The following is a 26,037-nucleotide window of genomic DNA, read 5'->3' on the forward strand; positions in this document are numbered from 1 at the left end:
ACGAAAGGTCACATATTGTATGATTCATTTATATTAAATATCCAGAATAGGTAAACCTATAGAAATGAAAGCAGACTGGGGCCTGCCAGGGTCTGGGGAGAGTGAGGGGGAACTGTTTAACGGGTATGGAACTTTATTTGGGGGTGACAAAAATGTTTTGGAATCAGAGGTGATGGCTGCACATCACCGTCAATGTACTAAATGCCACTGAATTGTTCACTTTAAAATGGTTAATTTTATGTTATGTGAATTTCATTTCGATTTTTAAAAAATCACCTTGGTGGGGGATTATTACATCTATAGGATATAATAAGAAATGTAATCAGATAGGATGTAATAAGAAATAGTAAGGTGAGGGTCCAGGCTACACATTGCTAGTGGGAATGGAAACTGAGAGTAAGTAATGGATTTGAGAACCATTTAGGAAGGAGATAGACTGGAAGTGGGGTGAGAAAGGAGGACTTCTATCTGGAATGGGTAGGTTAAGAGAGTAAGATTTTGGAACAGACAGCCAGTTCCCTGACCAGGCTGCATTTCAGGGAAGTTTTGGAGGCATTAAACTTGGATCTCTCCTCAACGGACCAGTCCGGACTGCAGATAAGGCTCAGAAAGATTTGAACATCTGACAGAAGTAAATGGGATAGAAGTAGATAGAAAAAATCATGCTTGTGACATAATTTTTAAAAAATAACATCATGGTCCAGTCTGTGTAAGGAAGCAGTCCACAAAAATATTCAGCATAAATAAAAGTCAGGTAGAGCATGATAGAAGGAAGATGCCCATACACAGTTAATATTTAATTTCTATTTCCCATCACTTATTTGTGTAGTTGTGCAATTAAATAATCCAAAAAAAGTTTTGCTTTTATGAAAATGCTTCCAATAAAAGCACCAACGGATTGAACGCTCAATCCATTAAATTATGAAACTGGCTGTACCTCCAGTCCAGGATAGAGCTCTCCATGTGTACATTTCTTTCTCTACAAGTAGTTCTCTCCTTAAAGAAGTTCACTGTTGATAAAGGTATTTTTATGAGTAGGCCCACTGGGAGTACGTTGTTGCCTTAACCTTACCACCAAAGTTTCATGGAAAGACAAGGAAAACATCTTATGTTTGTGAGTTTCCTTTCATATGGACTGCTTACTCCATCCTTTATCCTTTGGGATATGCCAAGGGGACTGAGTACTCAAGTTTCCCTCAACATTTAAAGAGAACTATGTACTGTGCAATTTCACAGGTTACAACTTTAATGTTTCTTCTTACATTGAGCTACATTAATACTTTTTTGTGTGTGTGCTATTTTTGTGTTAGAAATAAGAACAAGAAGTAAGTGCTTTCCCTAACACCTGTGTCAATTTTCTGTCAACTGTCAGTCTTACACAGAACGGTGATGCTGTTCATCGATGAATCATTTTTCTCTAGATTAATCAATGATCCAATTAATTTTACTGACAATGGTAGTATTTCTGTCCTTTCATTAATAATGTGAACTATGTCGATAATTTCATTTCACTTCAAATGTCATAAGCAGAAAATCTAAACAATTGGCAGTGGCGTTTTTTAAACAAAGGAGTTTATGCATATTTTAGAAATTGTTTGGCTTTAACAAAATAAATAATATCTATAACCAGTTAAATCTCTGGTTTAACTATCATTAACCTGTCAAAGACTTGGACAGACACATGAAAGCTGTCTTGAATCATCATGTATTTATACCTTGGAAGAACAACTAAATTGCATTAAAACAGGGTACAGGCATGTCTTAAAGAAAATCAGAGTTCATTTGCTGCCAGTAAACTAGGATAAAAAACATTGCTACAACGTGGTTACATGGATTATGCAATCAAAAGGTATAAAGAGCCCAAGACATTAATAGACACAGATCAGCACTGTAAAGCACACACACACACACACACACACACACACACACACTCTCTCTCTCTCTCTCTCTCTCTCTCATACATGCACAAATAGATGCATGGATACACCCACACATACATACATATCTCCTGTTACCGGAGGTTACTGGAGGACACTAGGGAAAGAAAAGGGAAGCCAAACTCACATCACACTGAAAAGGCTTTTCTCCGGTGTGCGTCCTCTTGTGCTCATCCAGGCCTCGCTTCTGGCTGAAGGCCTTGCTGCAGTCTGAGCACTTGTATGGTTTCTCCTGCAGTCAGTGAAAAGAGACCATGAATTTGAGTGAATGCAGAGCCCTCCTTTTGAAGGTGTACGTGGGAGGGTGTTTTATCTAGTTCTGCAAGGTGCTGGCAGCACATTCATAGTGGTGTCATGAATTATTTTAACTTTTCAGGGGAAAACAGGAGTACTCAAAATCTCTTGGGCAGTCTTAAAACTACCAGGTGGTTCACAGTTCCAACACTACATTGCAGAACATTTCCTTCGATGCAGTCCTATCTGTGCAAAGGGAGATTCTGCATGATTGCTGTGACCTAACTACTTACTGAACTGAACTTATGTTTTCTTTCGGTTTCGGAGAGCCTGCCACATAGGTTTCGTGGAGCAAGACAGTTTGGGACCCCTGGTTTAGATGGTGCAAACTGTTCACTGTCTCAAAGGGATTCCTGGGAATGAAAGCTCAGAACCAAATGTTCAACAGATTTTGGGGGTAAATTTAAGAAGTTAGAGCTCAACTGTGCTTTAAGTATTTTCATTTCCTTTTTTTTCTTTTTTTAACATCTTTATTGGAGTATAACTGCTCTACAATGGTGTGTGAGTTTCTGCTGTATAACAGGGTGAATCAGCTATACATATACATATATCCCTATACCTCCTCCCTCTTGTGTCTCCCTCCCACCCTCCCTATGCCACCCCTCTAGGTGGTCACAAAGCACCGAGCTGATCTCCCTGTGCTATGTGGCTGCTTCCCACTAGCTATCTATTTTACATTTGGTAGTGTATATATGTCCATGCCACTCGCTCACTTCGTCCCAGCTTCCCCTTCCCCCTCCCCGTGTCCTCAAGTCCATTCTCTACCTCTGCGTCTTTATTCCTGTCCTGACCCTAGGCTCTTCAGAAGTTTTTTTTTTTTTTTTTAGATTCCATATATATGTTTTAGCATTTCTATGGTCTAATCTTTTTTCCTAGGTAGGAGATGTTCTTTTATAAAATCTAAATTACTTTTTAAAATGAGGCATTGTTTTACAGCTGGTCATAGACTCTTAAGGAAAAGAAATATATCCATAGGCAAAGGAAAAAATTATCCACATTCCTTAGCCATCTTTGATACCAGGAACTTACATCACCGTCTTTTTAGCTTGGAATAAACTGCAAAATAAATTAATTAACATTGTTTCATCAAAACAGCAGGCCACTAATTACTAAATAGTGCACTGATAAACAGATTTGTTTAAAGTAAAATTGCAGTGTTTTTTCAAATATAGCTTCAAAAATACTGTTATAGACACTTTTTGAATTGAGGTAGTGTGTATATATGTTTTATATTTCATGTTAACGTAGACAAGTTCTATTTATATTTTCTCCTTGGTATTTAAAAGACATTATGAAAATTTTCAGACCTACAAAACGGTATGTAAACAATCAAACACACATATGTGTACCCATCCGCTAGCTTAAGAAATGGAACATTCTTGTGAACATGAGCGCCGGTTCATTCATTCTTAGTGCGTATAGTATTACATCCAATGGCTACATTCTCCAGTGATGGATAGTTAAGTTTTTCCCAAGTTTTCACTCTTACAAATAATGTTGTTCTGAATATTCTTGTAAATGTAGACTTGAACACAGATGAGCATAATTCCCTACGGTATGTATATCTAGAAGTGGAACTGCACCTTCAACTTTTCTAGGAATGGCCAAGTAGCTCTACAAAGTGAATAAACCATTTTACACTCCAATATCCAGTATATCCTTATAACTTTATCACTGTAGTTTACAAATTTTGAAACTCTCATTAGGTACACGGTGAGTATATGTAAGTTTAAAACGATTCTACTCCTGGAAAATAGGACCTTTTATCATTTTGAAATGACCTTCTTCTTCTGTAATCATCCTTTTTACCTTAAAATTAATTTGGTATTAATATAGCTATAAAAGCTTTTTAAAATTAGTATCTGCTGGAGTTTGGGAGACTTGTTGAGACGTTGGTCAAAGGGTACAAATTTGCAGCTGGAAGATGAGTAAGTTCTGGAGATCTAATGCACAGCGTTGTAAATACAGTCAACTGCACTGCAGTATGCCGTTGCTACAAGTTGCTAAAAGCCTAGATCCTAAATGTTCTCACTGCAAAAAAAGAAATGATAATTACATGACATGATGAAGGTGTTAGCTAACACTATGATGTAATCATACCATAATATACAAATGTATCAAATCAACAGGTTGCATGCCTTAAACTTATACAATGTTATATGTCAACTATATCTCAGTTTTTAAAAAAAGAGGCAAAAAGTAAAATTAGGATTTGCCTGGTATATTCATCTTTTTACTTTCAAACAGTCTATATATCCTTAGGTATGATAAGCGTCTGTTGTAAACAGCATACGACTCAATTTTTTTAACCCAAACCAATGGCACTTTTCTTAAGATAGTGAACTTTGCTTTTTAATATTTATTATCATTTAAAAATTATATTGTTATAATAGAATTTAATTGCTATTATAATAAAATACAATAGTATCATATTTGTCATTATTAATAATATATTTAAATAAATTTCTAACATTTAATTTTGTGTACATAAATTTCTAACATTTTATTTTGTGTACTGCTTTTATCTTGCTTGTTTTCTAAGGTTTTTTCCCCTGTATTTTCTTTCATGTTTTGGATTTCCTTTCCCCCCTGCATTATTACAGAACTTACAAACTCTATTTCTAACCTTTTACTGGTTATCCTTAAAATTTTTTTACCATGTGCATTTAACACAATTAAAGTTATTTATTTTACCTCGTATTAATTAACATGCCCTGTAGAATGCTCTGTCTTACATGTTATGTGTAGCAGTATTTCATTTGTATCTTGATTTTTAATGCCCGGTATGGAATCATTATTATTTTATACAATCAGTGTGGTTTAGCCCGACACACTTTAACAATTTCTTTACTTTTCATGCTTTCTGACATATTTGAATTTCCAAGGATCTGTTGATAGTAAATGCTGATTTTGATTGAAAGTGGCTTTGCTTCTCATTTGTCATTGAATGAAAGCCTACAACCCCAATTAGATCTTTCTATTTTTCATGTCTCTTAACCTGCCTTTGCCATTTCCATCTCTTTGTATCACACTCTATGTAATTTCTTTAGGATCAGTTGATCAATTCAATTCAGGTACGAATAACTTGCTACCTAATAGGATCACTTTAAGTTTTTAATTTCCTATACTGTAGTTTTAATTTCTAGAACTTTGTATTTGGTTCTTTTCAATTATGCTTAAATTTTTGATACAATCTTACTTTCTATTCGTGCTGCTTATGCCTATTTAAAAATATTCTAGGCATTTATACAACTTTCTTCATCTGATAAATCGTTATCTTATTTGCTTTGTGGAAGTCTAGTTCTGCTATTTGTGGTTTCTCCTGTCTCGTGCTCATGGCTCTTGTTTCCTTGGGTCTTTCTGGAATTTGAAATCATGAGCTCATGTTTGGTGGTCTTTATCTGTTAAACTCCTGTGACCCCCAGGTTGAGGGTAAGTCCCTCCAGACAGCATTTGTGTTTGCTTCCGCCAGGCACTCCAGGATGCTATCAATCAGAGATCATTTTAGGTTTACTTCTTGCCCGAGGGTTTTCTGGTCAGGCAAGCATTTTAAGGCTGAACTCCAAACACACTTGAGGGAAGGACTGTGGTTACAAACTCTAAGGAGAACTCTTTCTCTAGCCAGCAATTACTTCAAGACAGTTAAACATCCCGAGCATTTCTGTTTGCCAAAAGTAGATTATTTCTAGCCTCTGATTTCATTTTGAGCATAGTCTTTCTGGGGTCCCAGAATTATGGGGGGGATGTGGTTCCATCTTGCCCTTTAACCTGAACCCAGAGCTTGTCTCCTTTTCCATCACCATTAAAAACCAAGTCTTGAGTTTACCGAAACTGTAAACACCCTGCAAGGTGCTGCATCCTCAACTTGACCTCACCACTCTGGAGTTGGGTTTCAGTTTTGTTTGTTGGGTCCTGAAGATCACTTTTACTTTTTCTTTTTTACACATTCAGATATTTGCTGTTTGCTTTATTTTATCCAGCATTTGATAGCATTGTACGGGGTATCTTTTGCAGGAAATGGAGTCTACCATATTGCCAGAAATGGAAGTAACCGTATGTATAATTTTCAGGACACGAAAAATGTATTTTAATTTGACTGTTCACAATCAACAGGAAAGTGTTTTACTGGCAGTCTACGAAATACGATGTTTATGGCCTTTCCCTCTAGTCTGAATAAACACAATCTCTTTTCACATGTTGCATTATTCTTAGCATCTATTATTTCTTCAAATACTGCCTAGTTAAAAAAAAATCTTTAAAAGGAAAATGTAGTTCTAAGTATTTAGATCAGGAATTTTCTGGGAATTCCTGTGACTGTTTATTAGCTTTTATTATATCCAAATGTTTCATGTAACTTAATTTTTTAAAGCATATAAAACATATCAATACAATGTATATGAAAAGGAAAAAAAAAAGGAAAGCTTTTCTCCCTGCAATTTATCTGTAAAATGAGATCTTGTAAAGAAGTGAGAGGCATATGACTGTGGCAGCTGCCAATGACAGGTAAATGTCTGGCAGAGGACAACCTAAGACAGGACCAACTAGCTGAATGACATCCTAAGAGAAGTTTCAGGGAAGAGAAGGCAGTGAAAAGCAAGTTCTGAGCATCACTGATTAAGACCATCCCTCTCACTCATTCCTAAATTTCCTCATAGCAGATACTGTCTAGGTAAGCATCCTAGAGGTGGCCCTATGGATACTGAGAGGTTCCCAGCCAGTATATGGAGATCCTGGTGGATTACAGGGGCTTTGCAGTTATCACTAGAGGTTTGAAGTCTCAAATATGTTATGCATTGGCTTGGATTGAATAAATAATGTCTTATACACACACATACACTCACCCACATAGTGATATTTTCAAATGATCCTATTGGTGATTAACTCAATATATTCATTTATGAATGCCACTGAATTATATCACTTTCACTTAATTATTTTCTCCTATAAGACACTAAAAGTGCAACAGCCATCATGTGTTTCTATGTGTATGTTGGCAGGAAAGTGGGGGGTGAAATTTATAATGTCAGAAAGGTCCCTCCACTTCAGAAAGTTTGAGAATCACCGTTGGAAGAGGGACCCGTTTGATTAAGTAGCTCTGTATTTGCCTGGACTCTCTTCTTTACCGAGAACCATTTGTAGCCAGGAATTCCCTGGGGTTTTTGCTCTCAGATAAGCTCACAAAGGACCCCCAAATCACATTTCCCTGTCAGTCTAGAAAGAAGGGTTCTCCGAGTGCTTAGGCCATAGCAAAGAAGAAACTATGTTTATCCCTCAAAGGCCTGTCTGTCTCCTTCATCCCTAGTTCTTATTCAAAGAGTCCATACTTTTCCTGAAGATCCTGAAAGGAAGGGTATAATTTGTGACACATATTGGTCAGACTGCTTTGTAGTGCTCCTTGGGAGGACCTTTAATGCCCACCCTGGAAGGGATTCCAATTTATAGTCAATGTTGCCAAATCAAGTATTAGAGAATTCCTGCACCAGAAAAAGCTTTTATGCCAGAGGAAGAGCCAGGAGGTCACGGGTCACTCATCTCAAGTTTAAGAATATCAAATGAACTGAAATAGGAGGAAATACATGCATTTTCTTTCTCAGAACAGAAACTCTCATCCCCCTTCCTTACTAATTTCTTCCATTACTCCTAATCAGCCATGTTAAAGAAATAGCACCCTTCACATGGTAAACACAGTCGGGCACAGAGAGTAAGCTGAGTGGTACAGAGCATATTATTACAAAGACACTTGCACCTGTTCCTGTTCCTTTCTCTGAAAATTGTGAAAAAATCTTTGCTGCCTCTAGAACATTCCTGAGTATACTCAGTCATAACTTAGCAATCCAGAAGAATCCATGCTTGTGCGCAAGGGTTCACGAGAGCTTCAGTTCTGATCTTCACTGCCTATCCTTGCATTAAGGTTCACTGAAGATGACGGTGGTTAGGTAATTAGTGACTGACACAGCAAGGGACCATGTGACAGAGAAAGCTCCGGAAGCCATATAGCCTTCTTACTGTGGCTGAGCTATCTACTACCTTCCCAAGGACACACTGGAAAACAGCCTGCAGGCCGCTGTGGCTGGACTGCAAGCATGTCTGGATACTGCTGGACTTCCAAAGCCTCAACACCCCTCCTCCACAAAGAGCACAACAATGTCGTCATCTTAACATGAATCGCATCCTAACTTCATTACTTCTCTTCCGCTATCTTTCCCTCCGTTATGAAATCTTTAAACTGGGCACAAAATCTGATTCAATGAAGTATCATGGAAATTGTCTGTAACTGTTTCAGAATGGAATGCATAGTATACATTACACATTTTAACTCATTAGCTGGATTTAACTAGAAACAAAATGATTAGGTTCTTGATGAATTCTGTTTCTGAATGATTATACAGTTTAACTGACAAATAGCTTGTCCTTTGTCATCGTAACTGGGGAGCCATTACGGAATGGAGGCAATCTATTTGTCAGTTAAACTGTGTAATCTACCAAAGGCAGAATTCATCAGCGGTCTAATCAGCCTAGCTTTAATCAAACAGCGTTTGGCAGAATTCATTCAGAAGGTAGAATTTATAGAGCTCTTATGCCCTGCACCTTGTGATGTAGCTAATAAAAAGTCGTATTTTTGTGCTAGCGCCCATCTATTAAAGGAACAGAAACTTCAAATGTTATATTTCTTGCCAACATAAACTGAATAACTAAATTTCAAAATCATTTCAGAGGGCTCTATAGAAAAAAATCACATTGTTTCTAAATCTTGGAGGGGTCTAAATGTTGAAATTCTCTGAAATAGAAATTTATTGGAGGCTTTCTCGTAGTTTAGTTAAGAATTGCTTGCCAGGAGGTAAAGAAGCACGTCCCCCATTACACAGACTACCAAAGACAAGGATGGATCATGGGCAGATTATCCACATGCTGTGGATACATGATCCACAGATTCCCTATGAGGGTTAAAGGACATTGCCCAAAATCCTTTAAAAATATAAAAATATAATGTAGCCCTTTTAGTTACAAGTTACCCATTTCACCTCTGCCAAAGTCTATAGTATGTCCAACAGGAGAAAGTCAACCATTACTGTAGCAGCTGAGAAAATGGGAAACTGAGAAAATGAGTGTTTTCGTGCTAGGCCACAATCAAATAGAAAAAGAAAATATCACAAATGAGCATTTTCCCGTGTAGTCAGAGATCAGTGTAAATGGTGTCAGGAAGTCCTGGAATGATGGTTAATAAATGTTCTTTCACAGCAGTGGTAGCCTGGCCTCAATACAGTTAAGAAAGGAAAATTAGTAAAGCAATTAAAAGAACACAGGCAGGCTAGTGAGTATGGTAATAAAGACTGTCAGAGCCTGTGGTATTCTGAATATACATAAACACGGTTTGCTTATGAGTGGGTTCAACCTGTGAGTGAAACACTTGGCTATTATAACTTAAATGAAAGTTTGTTCACTTGATGGACAAACCTTTTCTCTATTTGTCTTGCTCAAAGCTGTAACGAGACCAAGAGTGTCTGTGCTGTTAATGAAATAATTTCCATGTGAGCAACCTGGGTGTCAAGTACAATTTGAGAGAAGAAACTCACTAAAGAGGAAACAGATGTAGACACAAGTGTCTCTGACACGCCCTCTCTCACACACACACAAGTGTTTAGAATTAAAAGTTATCTTTTGGAACAAATTAATTTCACTTGATTATGTTTTCTAGATTAAGGTTATTTTATAGCTATTAATATTTACCCTATTAGAGTTCAGAAAAACAAAGCCTTTTACTAGATGATCATTTCCTACTTCTAAGTTTAAAAGAAAATCCAAAACACGTCATGAAGCAGAGGTTCATGAATTTCTTAAATACGAACTGTGAGTTTCTTAAATGCATGAATTTCATTTTGTTAAGTTATACATTTCTTAAATATGAAATTTCTAAATGAACAAAAATTTTGTAAGGTTTTAGTTTCCCATTTTCTCAGCTGCTACAGTAGTGGTTGACTTGCTCCTCTTGGACCTACTACAAACTTCGGCAGAGATGAAATGGGCAACTTGTAACTTAAAAGGGCTACATTATATTTTTATATTTTTAAAGGATTTGGGGCAATGTCCTTTAACCCTCAGACTTTTCCATCTGCAGAGTGTCTCACTAATTTCCAAAGTGGAATATGGCACCTCAAGTGCAAGGCAAGATCATATACAGACAGTCTTAGCCTCTTTCTAGTCTGCACCTTGGCAAGACTCATTTGCCAGACGTTCCTGAGACAAGGCACAGAGCTCCGCTGTGACCCGGAGCAGGGTTCCCCAGCCTCAGTGCTATGATATCTAGGGCCAGATCATTCTTTGTTTGGTTGGGAGGGGGGCTATCCCATGCACCCAGTAGGTATCAATAGCACCTCCACTCAAGCTGTGACTACTCGAAATATCGCCACGTTACCAAATGTATCCTGAGTGGCAAAATGGCAAAAGCACTGTACAGAAGAGTGCTTCTGGAACCATCTGTAGTGAAAGGCTGCGTTTTTCTCAATGTGCTGCTGACTGATGCTTTTCTAAAATATATTTAAAATGAATTACTAAAAAAAAAAAAAATGGTCGTGCATTTAGATGTGCCGCAAAGTCAGAATGCTATAAAAGTTCTAAACACTTCCTCACAATTTTCATACTTATTTCATCACAGACCAGAAACAAAGAGTCTGGGCTGGTACTGTTTTTTCAGCCATACTTTGAATAGCTCTGGTCTAGAATAAAAATGTCTGATCACAGGATGTCCATGATTCAGTCTCGTCATCATCTAGGTGAACAAATTCTAAAATATAATGACACCTAAACCTTGAATTAAATATCATGTTAATATTACATATAAAAATTCCAAGTTTTATGGCTGGGAGGTAGGGAGGTTATAAATGGAGGAAGAATGAATACTTGTTTGAACCTGGGTGAGGGTACATGGAGATTCATTATTCTATTCTCTCTGCTTCTGTAGGTTTGAATTTTTTTTAACAAAAAGTAAAAAGATTTTTTAAAAATTGCTTTGTTATTATTATTATTTTTTTGCTTTCATGTTATTTTAAAACTTAAAACATCACCATTCTGCTTGAAATATCCTGTCTTTTTTTTAGAGGGGCCCTTTTTGATATCAGGAAGATGGACTTGGTAAAAATTAAGCCATCTCAGATGTCAGAAACACTGTCTCAGAAATGGCTTCTCAGAGGTGACCCGGTGCTCCTGGGACCGGCCCTGCTGTAAGCCCCGAGATGCGGCCTGGCCAGCAGCAGAGTCCCGAAACCCAGCTCCTCTCTCCCAGCCCAGCACGCCCAGCTTGTTCACTCAAATGTGCCTCCAGAGAAGAGGGTGTCTTGTGTAACTGGGTTAGCATCTGACCTCACGTGGGACTCCACATGACAGATCCTCTGAGAGGAAAAGAAAGCTCTAGGCAGCGTCGTGCAGTGACCCTGACCGCTGACCAGGGCTCAGCCTTGACGTGTGCTTCTCAGTGTGGCAGAGACTGTGAAGCCCATGCTGAAATTTCCAGATTTTTCCTAGGAGCCAACTAATTCTCTTGGTAACGTTGGCTTTGTGACCAAAAGACGGCAACCTGTTTCTGTAAAGCATCCACTTGGCAACAGAATTACGGGTGGCATTTAGAGGAGGGTCTGTGAGGGTGGCCCCACGGGCTGCTGTTACACACAGCCCAGCGGACAGATCTGCGGCCCCCAGGACGGCAGGCCATATATCTGACAGCTCCCCCTAACGGCCCCATTTCTGAAAGTGCACATGCCACCAGCTGCACACCATCCAAAGGCACTGAGTTTCCCTCTGACGAGCAGCCTCGCCTAGAAAACTTCTTTTACAGATGTTTATGGCTTTTGTGGCTTTTTAGTCACCATCTTATTTTTATAGCTGGTGTGATCTTTCAACATATGACAAAACATACCCAAGGCCTAGTAAACACCGCACCTAAAAATTCTAACTCTTAGGGAAGCCTACAGAAAGCTAGGAGAAAATTTAGAGCAGGTTTCTACACAAGACATCCATAACTGGTCTTGCATTGTAGCTAATGGAAAACACACATTGTGGAAACTAGGAAAATGTACTGCACAATTCACATTCAGAAAACTAGAAGTAAGCCCAGTAAATAGAATATAATTTTTAAATTTAAGGGATGTATACAGACTTTAAATAGAAACAAGGAAGCACTCAGTCACTTGTTAGTTAATCCACTCTTGAGGCCCAAAGAATAATGTGTGTAAATGGCATGGCTGGAAGAAAGTCCTATCACTGAGAGCACAGAGGTGATAGAAGAGCTTGTCTGGCATAAACCAAGCAAAGAATTGCCCAAACTAGCTCAAAAACCTTGTTTTCTTGCGGCCACAGGAGTGACACAAACTGGTCCATTTGGAACAGTCAGATAAACCAACCTAACTAAAATTTTCCTCATACTTTCACTCTCCTAAGCTCTAGCCCAGTGGATTTCATACCTGCCAGCACATTCAAATCACCTGGGACTCTTTTTAAAAATATTGATGATAGGTCCCACCCCACAGAGACTGATTTATCTGGTCTAGGTGTGGCCAGGCATTGGTGTTTCTTAAAAGCTCCCAAGGTGCTTCTTCTAATGTACAACCAGAACAGATCAGTAAGAACTTATGATCTGGTCCACCATCCTCTCAAGTAATAACTGCAATAGTAATAATGACGACAACAGCAGCAATAACTTCTATCTCCCCTTCTCTTACTATTACTTATGCTTTACCACCAGGTCACTCTGGTGCATGTTTACAGACTGCCTATTTCAAGGCTGGCAAAGTGCTAGGAACTTTTAAGGATTTTTTTTCCCCATTTAATTGTTAAGCAATGCTGCAAATTGGTATGGTTATTCTCACTTAGCAGACGAAGAAACATTAATTTAAAAATATTTCCAAGGTTTATACAATCAGGTAGAGAGGGCAGGACTCAAAATAAGGCACTCGTACTCCAGGGCTGGGGTCTGTGGTGACCTATGGCTTCCTCCCCATGCACACCCCTCCCTTGGTCAAGCACTCTGGAACAGGTGACTCCAGAGCCCAGCCAAGACAGGGAACCTTGATCAGGCTCAGCCTTGGCCTCCAAACCTGCCTGCCCATGGAATCACCTGGGGAGCTTCAAAAACTGCTCATGCCGGTGACCCATCCCCCAGAGAGTGTGACTGCACTGCTCTGGGGTGTGGCCTGGGATTCTCCAGGAGATTCTAATATGCAGACCCATTTAGAAACTGCTAGGCTAAGCCAATGATGGAAACTCCATTTCTTCTGCAGTGATGGGTTTAGACTGGAGCACATGACATGTCTGTGGTTACTGAAGAGAAAGTAAGCCCACAGGGCATTCGGGAAAAGGCCTCCTCTGCCTGGTGAGGCCGACCACGTACCGAGGTGATGCCCGAGCGGCTGCCGAGGAGCTGACTGAGGACCGCAGGAGAGATGAAAGGACCTGGGCCACGGAAGACCCTGTTGAGCCACTACATAACCAACCCCAGGCTGGCCCTACCTCTGCAAGTCTTGTTATGGGACTTAATAAATAGCACAGTTTAAGCCCTTCTAAGTTAGGCTTTTGGTTACGTAGCCGTGAAAGCATTCCGCTTTCTACATCTTCCCGACCATCACGTCATATTCCGGCAGCTCTATTCTAGTGGCAGAGAGTACGTCTAGCTCAGACTGAAGCATAACACTATATAACTATATAATAATGAACAAGAAACTCGACGTCAGTGGCTGGCTATTAAAAATGATAATGTTCAACACAGTCTAAGAACCCCCAGCTCTAAAAACGGAAGTGAGTGTTCTTTTAGACAGCAGTGTTTTTCTTATGCACATGAAGGGAGCTCAAAAGGAGCTGAAAATATATTTGCTGATAAGAATTCTGAGAACAATATGAGATCTGTGCATTGTAAGAATCTTTAGAAGAAAAGGAATGCTGGTTAAGTGAAAGAGTGTTATTGTTTAAGTTATCTAAAGGGAAACTTTTTCTCTGCATAATAACTGTTTAGCTTTTTTCCCCTCAAAAATCATGTAAAAGAAGACTGATCGTATGAACAGGAAATTTTTATAATAAGGAAAAACTTATGTTCACCATGTTAAAAATTATAAAGTAAACTTTAAGATGATATGCAAATTATAATGCAAAAATAAAGGAAAGAAATAGAAGGGAAATAAATATGATAAAAAATAGAGGGGATATATATACATACATACACACACACAGACAAGACATAAATACAATGTCCAAGGCAAAAATGCTGAGTTTTAAATAACAATCCAAATGAAAGCCAATTATGAGAAACAAATTGTCAGTTATGAGAGCACAGGCTGGTAATTCAACTGCCTTACTCGTTTGTCACATATTGTCTTCAACATTTTTGTTTGTATCTTTGTATCCCAAAAATTTGCTACTGAAAATCAAAGTAAGTCTTACAAGTCTAAGACAGCCTAATTCTGTTTTTGCATGTTCCAGGGATCTCTATTTACCAATGTTCCTAAGAAATGTAGAGTCTCAGACACAGTAATCCACCACCAAAGGCAAATTTAGGAAGAAAAATATTCACCACTTCCTCTCAAAAGGTCCTTTCCTACATCTGAACTAGTATTTTAAGCTTACAAACCAATTAATTTAAATGTTTCAAGCTCTATTTACAAGTGAGCTGACAGCAATCAAGACAATTCCCATGATTAGATGATGATGTAATTGAGGGCGAATTTATCAGCAAAAGTCCCCATGAATATTGAGCAAGACATTGTGTTAGAAACTGTGGGAAACACAACAAGGTTTAAAATGCGGTCTTTATCCTCAAGAAGATTCCAACAGGTCGGCAAAGCAAAGATAGGGCAGATGGAGTAGACGGAGTTGAGGTGTACTTGTCCATCAACCTGAGCTTTTGTGGCTACACAACTTGAAATATGGTATTCAGCACATACCAAATATCCCTGTCGATTTAGGGGGCATAACATAGGGGTACAGAGAATGATGTGAATGAGAACTCAATACAGTCACAGACTACATTTAAGAGGCAGATCCAATCAGTCCACGGAGAATTGATTTAATTCAACTTGCCTACTTCCAAAAATAACAAGCATGCTTTCTGATATATGTGATGGTGGCAAGTGTAATCCATCTTGAATAAAAACCATAAAGTTTATTCAGAGATCTCTAGAAGAAAGGAATTACATAAATGCAGAGCCTTAGAAAAAGGTATCTAATTCTAAAGGAATAACATACTTATCCCATTACACAATTTTGAAACTAATAAGAACACAGCAGAAAGGTGCTATCACACATGCAACTAATTCACCCATTTCAATAGCCAACAGAGCAGTCATTTCAGCCAAGTTCACGTCAACGGGTGAAACAAACCCAGCAAGGAGTGGGCAGAAGTCAGAGGAAATCATATCATCAATAGAAATTACATCTCTGAATCAACACACTGCACAGATGGCAAGGAGCTAGTAGCATAAACCTGCCCCTTTCAAACCTCAAAGATGCTGGAAAAAACAGCCTGTCTATTTGCACAGGTGAGAATTCCACAGTTGTCCTGGCAGAGATCTTGCTATATCTGAATGTGCTCAAGTCATAAAATGTTTTGACAAAAAGTAGGTCAGCCTAAAATGTTAAAAAAGGAAGAAATTCATAAAATTAGCATCTCCACTCTTTACCCTTTTCATCTGATATAGTTTTGTTCAGTGAGTAAATCTGAGCTCAATCTTCTTTTACAAATGGGTGAGGTTTTTTGGGGGAAAACTTTCTGTCATCTCTGGTGCTACTACACAGACTCCAGCAGGCTGATGTATACTTCATAGCTTCTGCAAAATACCATCCCTACCCCTAAAAATAATAACCTACAGTCATCAACAGTAGCGAGTAACAAATCAGATTCTGCTTTTTTTTGGTAGTAGTGGTGAACTTTGTAACTAATAGTAGCTTCTGATTGTTTTAGGTTCAATATGTTCCTTGTGAAGAGACTTCTCAATAATTGATCTCAAGAACCATGACTAGTATGACCAACTGTCCCCATTTATCCCTGATTAGCCTGGTTTTAGCCCTAAAAGTCCCACATTCCAGGAAACCCCTCACTGTGGGGCAAAGAGCAAGATAATGCCAAGTTGGTTTCTCTATTAACCAGCACCACCTGCATTTAGGAATAACAGCCCATTGTAATGTCCCACTTAGACACCATCTAGGCAACTATATGCATCGTCCCTGTACATTCGCTCAGCCATCACTTGAGAGAGCAACAGACTAAATAGGAAAGAGACTGCTAACACAAGCCCTGCCTAACTCCCCCTCATCCTCTCTCCTGTTCTCTCATCCCACGTATAAAGAGCCACAGTCTACACTCTCATTGGCAGGATGAACTCAGCTACCAGGAAAAGTACTGATGACCCCCACCAAGAAGAGGGGCTTCCATCCCAGCGGGCATAAGTTAAGGGTACTGGAAGCACAAGGATGAAGAAAAGCAGTACTTCAGGATGAAGTGCCACGTTTTTGCTCTGGCCAAACAAAATGCTCTTCCCTCAAGAAGGTGGTTTTTGTTTTATTGTTTTGTTAAAGGAAGAACATTTTGACAGAGATGAACTGTTACTCAGAAATTGTCCAAATCATTCTCTCCGAATATATTAGGTAAAAGAAAAGACTTAATTGAGGCCACTTCCTTGTTTTTACTAAATTCCAAGACACAAGGAAACTGATGGAATCACAGATCTCAATTCTGAGCCATTCTTTTGCATATTGATCTTGTTTTACCGATTTAATTCTTTACATTTACCTCTTGATTTAGAGATACCAGTCCCTTCAGAATATACTGACATGTAAGAAGAGAACTGCCAGTCCAATTTCTTAGAAATCTGTTCTCTCTCTTTTAGTGCGGTGGCAATGGTTTTTCTACAGTAGCCAGGTATTGTCTAAGTCAAATCAACATAAATAACACACCTGGCAGAAGAGTCAGTTAACATAATTCTTAGTTTGCACAGAAAGGACCTAGGCCACAGTGAGGTCCACATGCTCAGGGAGAGTTCAATGAGTGCATGTGTTTCTTTCCTATCAAATAAAGTACACAACCAATCTCCAAAGACCTCTTTTCAGAAAGGGATGAAAACATACACTGGTCATCCCAAGACACAAAAGTGAGGTTGGGGGTGGGTAGTAGAGTAGATCCCTGGGGCTCTAGGCCCCGTATTGCATAAGAAGGAACAGACATCTCAGCTCTTAAAACGACATATGTTGGAGAACTCACTTATGTCCTGCCAATGGGGAAATATAAACAGAATTTAATATTTAAAAAATTCAAAATTCAGGCATTCAGTCATATATTACTTGGTGATAAACTGTCCCGCATGTTGAAGACTGTAGCGTAGATGGAATGTCATTTTTTTGGCAATGACTTGGTACACTGCTTGCATGTCTAAAAACACGTTAATTTTAGTTCCTTCACTTCTGTTGCCTCTACAAAGCCAAATATACACATATAAGATCCAAAGCAGTCAGGCACATCCACTCTAGCAAAATGTTCATTTTAACTTATACTGGCACAGTGAACCAAATATGTTCCTTCACTGAATACAAGGAGTAGCTGCAACAGCAAACTGCATGCATAAGAAAGGTATATGTATATGTGTATAGATACATGGTATGTATACATATAGACATGATGTATATGGTAATAACAAAAGTTTGAGTTACGTGGAATTCAAATTAATACACTGTAATGCTTACTGAGACTAGTCCTGGGAAAACCTCTAGAATTTCCCCCACTGATGTGCTGAGTTTTGGGGCTGGGATCCAGCCTGCCTCTGGTATGAATACTCTGGGATATTTGAGACCTGGGTCAAGTCCAGTACCATAGGCTTTAGGGCTCAGCGGCCAGGCACTCAGAGAGCCTCAAGGGTAGTGCTAAAGCTTAAGAAGGTTCTCAAATGTCTTCACTTTTTGCTGAGGCAGAAAGTACTTTATACTCTGAAAGTACCACTGAGGAACCTCAGACCATCGGTTTTCCATCATTATAATGATCAGTCCTTGGACGAGTGGTTTATGTCACTCACAACTTGCCCTAGCTCAGCCACTGACCCTGGAGTCAAAGGTTTCAGATCTGATTACCAGTCCCCAAAGCCTCTTGCCCATTCCTCCTGCTTCATGATTTCCAGAACACCAAATCTCAAATCAGTAATCTACACTACGCATCTATTACAATCCAGCATCAGGGCCACAGGCAATCAGCACCACCATCATCACTATAAATCAGAGTTCTACAAAAGAAGACTTAGGAACACAATCCATTTGTCTGATATGTCTTTACAATCTTATACTATAAACATTAATATATAAATAACATTTAGTGACAAAATTGTACTTGAGAAACTTCTCTCAATCCTGGTTCCTGTTATTTCTAGTTACAATCTTGAGCATATAATTATAGAGGAACCTAAATTGAAAAAATATGATATATTTTTAGATATCTTATAGATTTCTAAAATTATAAATACCCTATATTTATTTTTATGTATTTATAAAATTATAAAAATTATGTATAATTTATATTTTTATGGATAAGTTATATATTATACAATTATGTAATTATATATTTATATCACATGTAATGGTAAATATAAATATATATATTCTTTCTGATTCTGTTTCCATACAATAATGATTTCAGAGAACACTGAGTTACATTTAATAATGTCCAAATATTCATAAAAATGAAACAGACCAATTGGCTTTTTTCTTTGAGTTAATGCCTGCTTTCATTTTGCAAGGACATGATATCATAGAACTTGGTAGAGTCACTTCTTTTGTACAAATTCCTCTTTCACTTTCTCACCAAGCAAGATCGACCACCACATACGTACTCTGCTCAGTGTTGCATTACAGGCATGGCATTAACCTTTTAATATTTGTACTTAAATACTTCCTAGAAGAACTGAGGTCACAAGAAAGGGAAGCACCCACATTAGACAGATTTCCCATAACAAGGAGATCAACTAAATAGAAGACAGACACAAGAAATAGGATTTGACTGGAAAATAGCCAAATCTGTGACAAAAAATAATTTACAATTGAGAACAGAACTAAAAATGAGATGAGAATTGAAGGGAAAGAATGGAATTTTACATGTTTAAATTAATGTTAAAATGTTCAATAAAAAAATGTTAAAGTAGCACATCCAAATAGTCCCCAAAAGCAGTGGAGCAAAAGCCCACCTAGAAGCTATGCATCTAGGACCCCACAAGGAGGTGATTTTCTCTCTCATGAACCATGATTTATACAGAGCATAAGGACTCAGTCTTGGGAAAGTGAAAAAGGAGATAGCCAGAGCCTTAATGTTTCTCAGGATACGCAGGTTTTCACTTGAACATAAATATGGTCTGGGTTAGTCAAATTGTAAATGATGTGTTCTTAGAACCACTAACTGCCTCTTTTAGAGTGAAAAACATCAAAGAACAAAGCTTCTTTTAGGGAGAAAAAGGGAACATCTACATGATAATTTAAACTGAATCAAAAACAATAGACTTCTATCCTAAATACTGAAATCAAAGCATTTAAAAAATATTCATAACCTCCTGGAGATGAAAGCAGCACGACTGACCAGCCTGACGGGTCCTCCAAAGCCATAGTTCACATGTCCTGACCGCTGATCTTGTTATCAACTTGCTATGTGACCTTGTGAGTCGTTCTTGGCTGAGATGTATCTTCCTGGAAAAATATTATACCTAAAATAGCCATCTTCAAAGATCTGAAAGGTTCTGACATTGAAAATGCTGTTTTAGTTTCCAATGATGCAGAGAAACTGCAACATGAGGGATTTACATAAGACGTGAGGAGTAAATCTCCCTACACTGAATTTTCACTTATTTAAATGGATTACGAGGCACGTGAAATATCTCTCCCTGGTGGCTTTCAAAATATTAACAATATTTTCTTGAAAATAGTTTTAAATGCAAGTGAAGGGAAAACGCCTATAGAGGTCATACTGGTACTGTTGAATAATTTTCTATGAGGGGTACCTTTGTGACAGTCTTCGTGGAGCATTCTCCAGCAAGACACTATAGCATGAATCCTGGGGACCTTGCAAGGGGGGCTGGGAGGGGAGGAGTCCAGTGGACTTAGGAGCAGCCATGAGTTTTTTCTGAACTGGAGAAGTCAACACCACTATTCTTAGAATTTTTGTAAAAGACTGGTTCATGGAATATGGAAGATAATCCTTTAGAACATCTTGGTAGCTATATACGTAGTAATAAAGAATAAGGTCTTTAGCAATAAAGGGATCTGAGTTCCAATCTTCATGCTGCCCACTATTAGTCGTATGACTCTGGACGAGCTACCTAATCTCTCAAGCCTCACTTCCCACATTTGTAACATGAGATACTATACCTATTTCATAGGATTTTGCTTATCATAATGCTTAGCCCATAATAGGAATTCAATGAGGGTATTTTATATATTATATCAACCTGCTTTCTTCTATGTATTATCAAAATATGCTTATGAATAATGTAATTCAAAATTGAAAAAGGCACACAAACCATGACAAGATAAATGAGGTGATTTTATAAAGAAAGGAAATTATGTACGAGCCTCAATATGGCATTGTTCTTGAACTCCATTAACGGGACCTTCATATAAATAGACAGTCCTTTATTTCAAGATTCTTATGATACTTTAGTAATTAAAACTCCCTGAATAGAGTGCAAGATGAATATAAAATTCTCTTTCACAGAGAAAACAGTATAGAGATATATTACTTTTCTAAAACTAATGGCCTCATTTCTTTTAAAAATTAATTGTATACTGTCTATCCTAAAAACAAAGAAAAATTCTCTTTACACATTTCTGACAGTATGTACTTTCCTTTAACTCCTGAAGTATGTTATTGAAGTCTAAAGATAATATAGTGGTGGCAAAGCAGCCATCAGCTTAAATGCTAAATATTTATAGAGTTTTATTTTAGCTAAATCTGCAAACTGCTCTACATACACCCCTTGTTGATATACCGAGTTCATGAAGGAGTTCAGCAGACATCCCTGAAACAACTGCATTATTATTACAGCGATGACATTCTCTGACAGCACTCTGCCCCAGCCCAGCCCTCCCAGGCACAGTTCAGGAGGATCCAGGAGCCCTTAGCCAACGTGTCGGGTTTCCACCGTGGGTGCCAGGGGAGAGGAAGAGACAGTTGGACTAAAACGCCACTGACTTAAAGCCCCATGACTTACACTTACGATTAGCTGACACGTAATGATCAGTTCAACAAGTATCTAATGAGTTCCTACTATTTAGAAAGTTTCCCTTTTTACAGAAAAGATATATAAACACCAATAAGGATAAGTAGAAAATTAAAAGACATACAGTTACACTGCTGAATTACTGAATGAATAAATGAATGGAGCGCTAAGGAAAAAAGAAGAAAAGGAAAACTATGACATGAAAGTGAAAAAAACTGATTTAATATAGTAGAATTAATGTATCAGTAAAGTACGTCCATGGCAGGGGTGGCTGGGAAGGCTGTGGAGAAACTGATGCCTGATCAGGAGTTTTAAGGAGAGCTAAGATCTCCACAGGAAGCGGGGAGAGGCCAGAGGACAGGATTATTTTATTCGTACCCTCAAGAAATATTGAAGCCGATGCAGAAAAACATGGTGAGCTGAGGGAGGAGGACATGCTCTCAATACTGTGTGTCTGTGTACTCAAGGAAAGTGGGGCTGGACAAACGGCAGGGGGCGCCATGGCCAGGAGGCACAGGGCACCTCAGGCCAGTCTGGGTGCCAGTCTGTAGGCAATGAGGAGCCACTGTTGGTTTGTTTTCATTTTTGTTTTCTTTAGTAACTGAGACACATCGAAGTTGACCTTTGTAAGTATTACTGTGGCAGCCAATCACGGGATGAATTAGACCAAGATTTCCTAAACAGTGTTTTGTAGAACACAACCCTCCGTGAGATGTAACACACACACACACACACACACACACACACACACACACTCATTGACTCTGCTCAAATTACCTTGGTAAATGCTAGGTTAAACAAACAATACATGAAACATCTTTATCGCTGGACTTTCCAACCTGTAGTATGCTTATAGGTCATGGGACTCCAAGGGGAAGATAGGACATGTGATTTCTCCCTGAAGTGCTAAATCTCTTCCTCTCCTGGAGCTCTGGTGTCACCTCTTTTCCCCTGGTTCTCCTTCAGCCTCTCTGGCTGCTCCTTCTTGGTTTCCTTTCGGAGGATCTTCTGTTGCTCTGCTGTTTTTTTTTCATTCCATGGAGTCTTCGTGAGTGAGCTTTCTAGTCCTGCAGACTAAACTCTCACTGATGTTTGTCCTGACACCTTTCCTTGCCTGTACCCTTCTCCCCTGGTGAAGCAGGGACTCCTCCTCTGTGTGTTTGTAACACCCTTGGAATACTTCTCTCACAGGGCTTCTTATGCTCTAGCTGATCATCTTTTCCCCCAGAATACTTAAGAGCTAACCCTTTTTCTTAACCCTTCCTTGAATATACAGCACATAACTTAAAAGGGCAACTGAGACTAAATGTATGCTCTTCTAAATCTTAAGAGTTACAATATGAAACATACCACATCTGTCAAAAATTTCTTACTTAATTAGAAGTTCTCTATGCAACAACTGTTTGAGGTCATTGTTAAGAAAAGTTAAATAGAAGCTGTCATAGAGTGCTCTAAGATAAATTCTTTTGTTTTCAATTTTTAAGACATTATGTGAGATAATCAAGAAAGGCCATATGTCATCGTAAGTCTTTGCAACTTAAAACGCAGGGATCTGATTTTATTCCTACTGTTCAGGATAACAGCATTATAAATCAGTTAACCAAATATTCCATAAATAATCCCTTCAGGGCTTCCCTGGTGGCTCAGTGGTTAAGAACCCGCCTGCCAATGCAGGGGACACGGGTTCGAGCCCTGATCTGGGAAGATCCCACATGCTATGGAGCAACTAAGCCCGTGCGCCACAACTACTGAGCCTGTGCTCTAGAGCCCGCGAGCCACAACTACTGAGTCCACATGCCACAACTACTGAAGCCCTCGTGCCTAGAGCCTGTGCTCCGCCACTGCAAGAGAAGCCGCTGCAATGAGAAGCCCGCGCACCGCAACGAAGAGTAGCCCCCGCCTGCTGCAACTAGAGAAAGCCCGTGCGCAGCAACAAAGACCCAACACAGCTAAAGATAAAAACAAATAAATTTATAAAAAAATAATAATCCCTTCAAATGAAATTCTGCCTGAGTTTTACATTACCCATAAGCTCAAATGATAATGAACTCAAAGCCTCACCAATACCTCAGTTAAAATTTCATGTTGATCCTAGCTGTGTTAATAGTCCCTCAGGGTTGCTTATGTGACCGATGGGGGAAAAAAGGCACTCATGTGATATATGTATTTGTGTTACTTTACCCTACTGGAGCAGAAAAGAGTGGATCACTTAAAATGCTGAAAACAGCTCTCCTGTCAGGTTTGGAGGGGGGGGGATGGGTGGTAGGGTCATTTGATTTTAGGCAGATGTTTTACTCCTTACTCTAAAGCAGTGGGAAAAAAGGAAGACCAAACGTAGACTCGAAAAAGGTCACTGGAAAAGGCTTTTACTGTTTCTCCAGGGATGGCTTGCCTGGAAGCACCCCCTGTCCCTGCCCAAAACTCCCTGGGCAAAGTAGTCAAAAGGGATCAGCAGGCTAAGCAGAGTCCCAGGAACCATGACCATGGAACAGAGACCTCGAACATTTAAGACCAAGGGCACCTGACAGTCAGGGAAGGGCTGGTACTGGCTGGTAATCAGCTATAAACAAAGTACTTAGACGGGCCTGAAAAAGCCAAAACTCTGAGGCCCTGACATTTCAGGACTTCTCAACAGCCCTGAGGGTAAATTCTAAATACTTTCATCGAGCATCCAGAGAACCTTCATCATCTGTCCTCTGCTCACGCTGGAAGCCTCTTTTTTTATGACACCCTCTCTATACACCACGACCCATCACATGAAAGGACCTGAAACTCCTAGGCACCTTGTACTAGACAGTCAACCATGTTATCCCAGGGACCTAGTACAGTCCTGGCACACAGTAGGCTTAATAAAGAGTTGCAGAATAAATGAATTATCCTGTATCCTCGGCTCTAAAAGGGACAACCTTTAGATCAACTGGCACAAACCTCAAAGCCTTGGCACAGTGATATACTATAGAGAGCGGTAAAGTGATTTCTCATTAATAGTAAAGTACTACAGTTTACAAGTGGTCTACTTCCTTTTCTACAAATGAGATGAATTTTAATGTCATCCCCTAACAATGTGATCATTCGTGTCCATACCAGATGCTGTCTTCAGTGAGCAAATAAGCAGCAGGGGCTCAGGCCGGAGCCTGAAGCACTGTACGTAGCCCACACTATGGCCTGAGGTGCACAGCCCACCTGAGCTTCCCCTGCCAGGTGTGTCAGGGCAGACAGAAAGGGTGGGAATGGCTCCATCACAGGACCACAGACCTCCAGCTTCCCTCTTCGGCAGACAGACCTCTCAGAATAAAGTCTTTAAAGCCAGATGACAAGAACAGTCCAAGAAGGCAGGCAGGGCAAAGTGGGCCCAGTATACACACAAACAAGGTACGTCGAGCACAGAGCAAAAGGTATACAGGGGCCCATTCCTGCCTAGACAGAGAGAACTGGCTTTTACTCACTGTAATGTGAGCAAACGTGGAGATGCACATGTAACAGAAGAAAACCAACACAATGAAGGAGGACTGCCGTGAGGCAGGAAAGCGCCACACCAAAGATGCCAGGATCTCAGGACCAGGCTTAGCGCCTGCTTACACACTTGGGACCCAGTATTTCCCTCTCCACCACTTTGCACACTTCATTTATTACTTAAGATAACGTTTTTAGCGTGCATCTTTCCTGATGGACACAGACAGGGCTGGTGACACAGCGGTTTCTGGCACATGATGGACACATCACAAATATCTGCTGAAGACACTCTTGTCTTCTCGGACCTTCTGAGTATGAGAAGGCGTTGCAGGTTAAGTAAGAATTACTCTTATTACGATACACAGACTTCAAGCTCCACTGAGGGTAGGAACAATGTCTAATCTGTTTATTGCTGTAGTCTCAGTTTACAGCATGCTGTAGTCACTTAGTAAATATTTGTCGAGTAAATGAATGAATGATTTCATATATATTATTTACCTATATATTTTCTGAGTTAATTTGGTAAATTTAATGTAGTTTACTATTGATATAATTTAACTGCATTCATTCAAAAAATCCGATAACCCACTAGGTGTCAGGCACACACAGATGCTGAGGAAAAAGAGGTGTAAGGTTCCTGTCCACATGAAAGTGAAGGTCTAGAAAGGAGAAGCATATAAACAAATTATAACAGTCAATTTGTTAAACTCAAAAACAGAGGTTTGTGTATTTTAAACAGCTGCAATCAGAAAGTAGCCAAATCAAATAGAAAGTCCTAAACAGGAAATGACGCAAGTAACAGTCTACTCATGATCATTACCTCTGAACGGAGACCACCCCTAATCGAGTTTGCCAGACCCCAGCCCCAAAGGCAAGAATTACACACCAAAGGCCCCGAAACAGGGATCATTCCTGCTTGTAATACGGATAGATAACCTAGTTTTAGACTCTTTGGAGGTCCATTTACCTTTCTAAAAAGCATGGAAGAGAAAATGTTATAATGGCAATGGGTCTCATCACTCCAGCCATCCCACTGCCACACCAATTATAAGGCCTATTAACTGAAAAGAAACCTCTTAATTTAGCTCACTTATACATACTTCAGGGTTACATAAGCAAACTTGCCACCAGAC

The 26,037-nt window shown here is 39.2% G+C and overlaps 1 protein-coding gene across 2 annotated transcripts in view; it reads right to left on the reverse strand.

Annotated features, from left to right (window-relative positions):
- Nucleotides 1-26,037, reverse strand: part of PRDM5 (PR/SET domain 5) — a 201,486-nt gene that overhangs the window by 11,813 nt on the left and 163,636 nt on the right. For both annotated transcript variants that reach the window (XM_024745141.1, XM_024745139.1), the window contains one exon: nt 2,065-2,169. In XM_024745141.1, the coding sequence (XP_024600909.1) occupies nt 2,065-2,169 (105 nt within the window). The remainder of the gene's footprint in view (nt 1-2,064; nt 2,170-26,037) is intronic.

Source organism: Neophocaena asiaeorientalis, unplaced genomic scaffold (assembly GCF_003031525.2).
Source record: "Neophocaena asiaeorientalis asiaeorientalis breed wild unplaced genomic scaffold, Neophocaena_asiaeorientalis_V1.1 scaffold65, whole genome shotgun sequence".
In the NCBI taxonomy this organism is placed as follows: Eukaryota; Metazoa; Chordata; class Mammalia; order Artiodactyla; family Phocoenidae; genus Neophocaena; species Neophocaena asiaeorientalis.